The 5,419-nt window shown below is 46.2% G+C and overlaps 1 protein-coding gene across 1 annotated transcript; it reads left to right on the top strand.

The window, feature by feature from the left end:
- Positions 1 to 3,568: 3,568 nt before the first annotated feature.
- Positions 3,569 to 4,537, top strand: LOC136638684 (olfactory receptor 1F1-like). The gene has a single exon (XM_066612717.1). The coding sequence runs from the start codon at positions 3,569 to 3,571 to the stop codon at positions 4,535 to 4,537; it is 969 nt and encodes a 322-aa protein (XP_066468814.1).
- The last annotated feature ends 882 nt before the right edge of the window (positions 4,538 to 5,419 follow it).

The raw sequence follows: 5,419 nt of genomic DNA, 5'->3' as shown, positions 1-5,419 counted from the left end.
AAAGCAGGTGCTCTGCCTATGAGCTATAGCCCCTCAATTCCACTTGTGATCAGCTACTACTTCCTGTGAAGTTACACTCAGTAGCTTCTGTGCAATACGTTAAGGCCCAAATCCTAACCAACTTTCCAGCACTGACATAGCTGGGCCAATGGGACATGTGCTGCATCCTGCTGTGGGGTGGCAGACCAGGATACCTCCTCAAGATAAGAGAACAATTTTTCTCTTACCTTGGAACTGTATTGCCCTTGCCTTGCTGCTGGAAAGTTGGTTAGATTACGCCCTAAATGGCCCATAGGTGGCGCAGGAAGGTAAAATAATCCTAAATAGAAGCTGCTGCTTGGAAATGTTCCAACCAACCATGCAAGCAGACCTATGTATCTTGCCCAGCAGAGTCCAGAGGCTTGCTGTTTATGTTTAAACGTTCCCCAAGAGAAAATCTGCAGCTCTCACTGTCCACAGAGACTGTACCCCCTCCACAGAAATACCTCAGTCTCCTTTCTTGTTCACAGGACAGATCTTCTCTGCAGCAGCTCCTTAAACACACAAGGCACTGTAATCATCTGGACAGACTCTTTCAGCAGAAAATCGCAACCACTGTATTTGGCTCCACCAGACTTATTCTTCATTGACATGCAGTGTGACTTTGGTTTAAAAAGAAACAGAAAACCAGCTACTCAAATCTCAGCTAAAATTTTCAGCCATGGAGGATCCAGCACCCCACTGTATCAAGATGCCCTGATCATTATTGTTTCCACTTTCTCTACTGTTGCAAATCCTTCTTTCAGCCTGCACGCACTGCAGATGTTTACCATCCCTTTCAGAGCTTCTCAAGTTCTTTCAAGACTTTGCTAATGCCCTGAGTAACCAACTGTGCTTTTCTTCTCCACCAGAAGCTGACCATCGTTTGTTTCTCCCCAAGTACTTATCCTGGATACACTGGCTTGGAACTTAAGTTCCATCAGGTAAATTCAACTGTCTTGAGTAATTCCTCCACTTTCTAATGCTGGGAGCAGGCAATCATGTTTTGTTCTTCTGGAGTGCTGAAGATGACATGACAGAGCCCTTATGGCCCATCCCACCATTTGTCTTGTTAAGCTGGTTTGGTAATACTTCAAAACACTGTTTCACCCAAGAGGACAGTGGGACAAAAGAAATATGTGGAACAGGCCATGGGAAGCTATGCCTTTCTCAAATCTCTTTCTTCTTAAAAGCTATTGTCTGTCCCCTGTCAAATCTTCTTCATCAAACAGTCATCAGTAAGCTGCTTGAACCTTCTCCTACAAGAGAGGATACCATGTTCAGTAGCATGGGTCACGCTGTAGTTTCCACATATTGTAGTTATATGTGATTAACACAATTTGGGCACTATTCCTGAGAACGCAGTAACTGCCAAACTGCTGTTGATGGAGACTGGCACAATCCAACTAATGCTAAGCACATTTAAGTCCCATTTTCAGTGTGTACATTAAACATGCACGCCTAAATGCTCTTAAAGTGCACTGCTCTTTTGGCAATACAAATTCGGGTGTGTCCAAGAACAAGCTTTGATCTTCACTGGTAATCTGGCCCTAAACTGAAATTTTCTCTCTTTCTCTCCCACCCCTCCCAACCAAACCCTCCCCTCATGGTACCTCTGGAGAAAGTACACGTCTCCTCCTGATAAACTTGGGTACAGCATATTGTAGTGAGATTAGGATTTGATGTTGTGAAGGAGCATGGCCCTACAGCCTGACCCTAAAGCAATGCTTAGCCTTTGCCTTGAATGGAAAGGAGGAGAGAAAGTTGGGATTTGAGCTGGCAGAGGCAGCAATGGAAGCCAACTGGAAGAACTAGCTGCTAAAGACATGCTTAAAACACACATGGGTCTGATCATTTTCTTACAGTTTTGGCTAAATTTAGCATTCTCCAAAACACATACACAATTTTTTTATGTAGCTGTGTAAACCAGTGTTTCTCAACCAGTGGTACAGGTACCACAAGGTACTTGAGGTGGTGTTGTAGCAGTACCAGTGGTGCTTGAGGTGGTGTCAGGTGGTACTTGAGGTGGTACTCATGGGACACCAGGAACACCACACAAGAAACTGAGGTAGGAGGACTGGCTTAGTGAGCAAAGCTCCAAAGCTTGCTTTTCCAAGCTTGAAAAAGTCCTTCTGTCCACCCTGAGCTTCTTACTGGTGTTTGCTGTGTTGCATCTGGTCTCCCAACCCAGAAGTAACTTGTGATGATATCGCCCAGTTACTTCCAGTGGTACTTTGAATAGTTGGACCATGTGAAGTGGTACAGCAGAGGGGAATTGTTGAGAAACACTGGTGTAAACTCATTAAGAAAAGAAAAGGCCCCCCCCAAAAGCCCTTTGTTAGAATCCAGCTAAAACCAGCTGAAGTGATGAGCAAGATTTTAAGCCATACATTAAGAAAAAGAAAAATGTGGAAGGGGAAGACAAAAATGATCATGTGTATAACAAGCTGAACAGGAATTTGAATTAAGGCTATGGTACTCAAATGTCTCAGGAGTAAAACTCCTGAGATAAGTTTCTGTGGGGATGGGGAAATCGGCAGCAATAGGATCCCCGGGGATCGCATCACTGCAGGGAATGGGGGGCTTTAAAAAAAAACATAACTTACCTCCTGCCGGGGTCCAAGGGGTGCAGAGGGTCCCGTGGAGTGCTCTGCAGGGCTCCCCACAGCTTGTAAAAAGTGAAAGTTGCGATTGCAACCCACTTCCAATTTTGCGATTGCAACCCGGAAGTGGGTCAAAATCTATATTTTCACTTTTTACAAGCTGCAGGAAGTCCTGCAGAGCACTCTGCAGGGCTCACCACACCCCCTACACCCTGGCAGGAGGTAAGTTATGTTTTAAAAAAGCGCCCCCCTCCCCACAGTGGCACGATCTTGGGGATCACATTGCTGCTTTCCCTCTGCCCCCACCCCTTAAAGGGAAAGAGGCAGTGGTTCTTAGGCTGGTGGGTCATGACCCACCAGTTTGAAGACCACTGAATTAAGGTATTCTAAATCCAGCCATTACCACCCAGGCTTCAGGATCAAGAAATTCACTGTTTCATCTCAGTGAATCATCTCCACCACAAACAGAAGAAGTTATCTTTATAGTCTCAACAAACTGGTTTATCCTGGTAGTCTGTCCTGATATGGGGAAATGATGAAGAGGCTTCCAGACAATCCTACACATGTCTACTCAGAAGTAAGTCCCATGGTATCCAATGGAACTCAGGGCCCAATCCTATCCAACTTTCCAGCGCCAATGCAGCCACAATGAAGCTCTGAGGTAAAGGAATAAATGCTCCCTTGACCTTGAGGAGGTCTCTGTGACTGCCGCACCACTACCATAAGATGCAGTCCACACCCCATTGGTATGGCAGCATCAGCACTGGAAAGTTGAATAGGATTGGGCCCTTATTCCCACAAGTGTGTATAGGGCTGCAGGCTTCTAGAACAAACTGTTTATCCCTCCTAAAACTGTACCCTTCAGTTTTTTCCACCTCTTTGGTCCCTTGGAAAGTGAGAGGGCTGGCTGAGAATTCTCCTCTTCTGTTCTCCTCCCCAGGTGAGCCATGGGGCAATGGAATGAAACCTCTCCCTCTGAGTTCATCCTTCTGGGCATCACCACCCGCCCAGAGCTCCAGTGCTTCTTCTCAGTGCTCTTCTTCTCCACATATCTGCTGACCTTGCTGGGGAATTTACTCATTGTCCTGTTAGTATACTGGGATCCCAGCCTCTTCCACACCCCCATGTACTTCTTTCTCAGCAACCTTTCCTTGGCTGACATTGGCTTCACCTCAGCCACCATCCCCAAGATGCTGCAGACCTTGCTGTCAGAGTCCACAGCCATCTCCTACAGTGGATGCTTCACTCAAATGTACTTCTTCTTTGCTTTTGCCAACACCGACAATTTCCTACTGGCCTCCATGGCTTATGACCGCTACGTTGCCATCTGCCACCCTTTGCACTATGCCACTCTGATGAACCACAAACGATGCCTCCTGATGGCAGGCATCCCATGGCTTGTATCTATTGTCCTGTCTTTGATGTACACAGTGCTAGCATCCCGTCTCTCTTTCTGTGTCACTCGGGAGATCCCCCATTTCTTCTGCGACATCCAACCCTTGATGAGAATTTCCTGCTCAGACACAAAGCTCTTGCAGACCTTGGTGATGAGTGAGGGCTTGATAGACGTCTCAATCCCATTTCTGCTTATTGTGATCTCCTATGTGTGCATTTTCTATGCAGTGTTGAGGGTCCCCTCTGCTGCTGGGAAGCTAAAGGCCTTCTCCACTTGTGGCTCTCATCTGACTGTGGTGATCTTGTTCTACAGCACCCTCATCTGGGTCTACTTCCAGCCCCCTTCCAGGAATGCAGGCAGGAAGGACACTGTGGCTGCCATCATGTATACTGTGGTCACCCCCATGTTGAATCCCTTCATCTACACCCTTCGGAATAATGAGATCAAAGGAGCTGTCAGAAGAGTCATGAGCAGGATGAAGAAGACTTTAAGTGAGGCAGAAGGGCAGATGTTACACTGAGGAGGAAAAACTCCTGGAACTCAAAGAGATTGAGATTGAGTGTTGGGAGAGTTAGAACAGACAAAAGAAAATATTTCTTGTGGTTGGTCTGTGGAACTCTTTGCCACAGGATGTGGTGATGGCGTCTGGCCTGGACGCCTTTAAAAGGGGATTGGACAAGTTTCTGGAGGAAAAATCCATTAGGGGGTACAAGCCATGATGTGTATGCGCAACCTCCTGATTTTAGAAATGGGTTATGTCAGTTGCAAGGGAGGGCACCAGGATGCAGGTCTCTTGTTGTCTGGTGTGCTCCTTGGGGCATTTGGTGGGCCGTTGTGAGATACAGGAAGCTGGACTAGATGGGCCTGTGGCCTGATCCAGTGGGGCTGTTCTTATGTTCTTATGAGATTAATGTTGAATGTGGTGTATGTGGTGATGGTAGCAGAAGGACAGACACAGAGACAGATAGCTAGATGTGTAAAAACAATGGAGATTCTTATGGCAGGCTGAAGGCACAGCTACGTTATAAATTTATCTCAGTTGTATGCCCGTTTAACTGTCATGGCTGCATCCCAAAGAATCCTGGGAATGGCAGGGAGCGCTGAGGATCTGTAGTCCCCCTCCCAAGGTGCCTGGGAAACGGGAATGACAAAACCACTTTGAGTGTGAACTGGGTATAATCCCAGCAAGAATGGCAAGGATGGAAAATGATATTATTTCACACTCATTACTTCTCCCAATGGCCTATGTTGCCCTTTGAGCCACCTTTCCAGTGTCCGTTTCTTTGCAAAAAATAGTGCCTTTTGAAACAACAACAACAACAATAATAATAATAAAGCAGTTTTGGGTAGATGGGAAATGAGTGAAAGAATGTGTTTATTTTCAACTTCCACTTTCAAATAG

The sequence above is a fragment of the Tiliqua scincoides genome, chromosome 2 (assembly GCF_035046505.1).
Source record: "Tiliqua scincoides isolate rTilSci1 chromosome 2, rTilSci1.hap2, whole genome shotgun sequence".
NCBI lineage: Eukaryota > Metazoa > Chordata > Lepidosauria > Squamata > Scincidae > Tiliqua > Tiliqua scincoides.
This window is presented reverse-complemented; position numbering and strand designations above follow the sequence as displayed.

Coding starts and splice junctions, on each gene's coding strand:
- LOC136638684 (XM_066612717.1), top strand. CDS start 3,569: ATGGGGCAATGGAATGAAACCTCTCCCTCTGAGTTCATCCTTCTGGGC.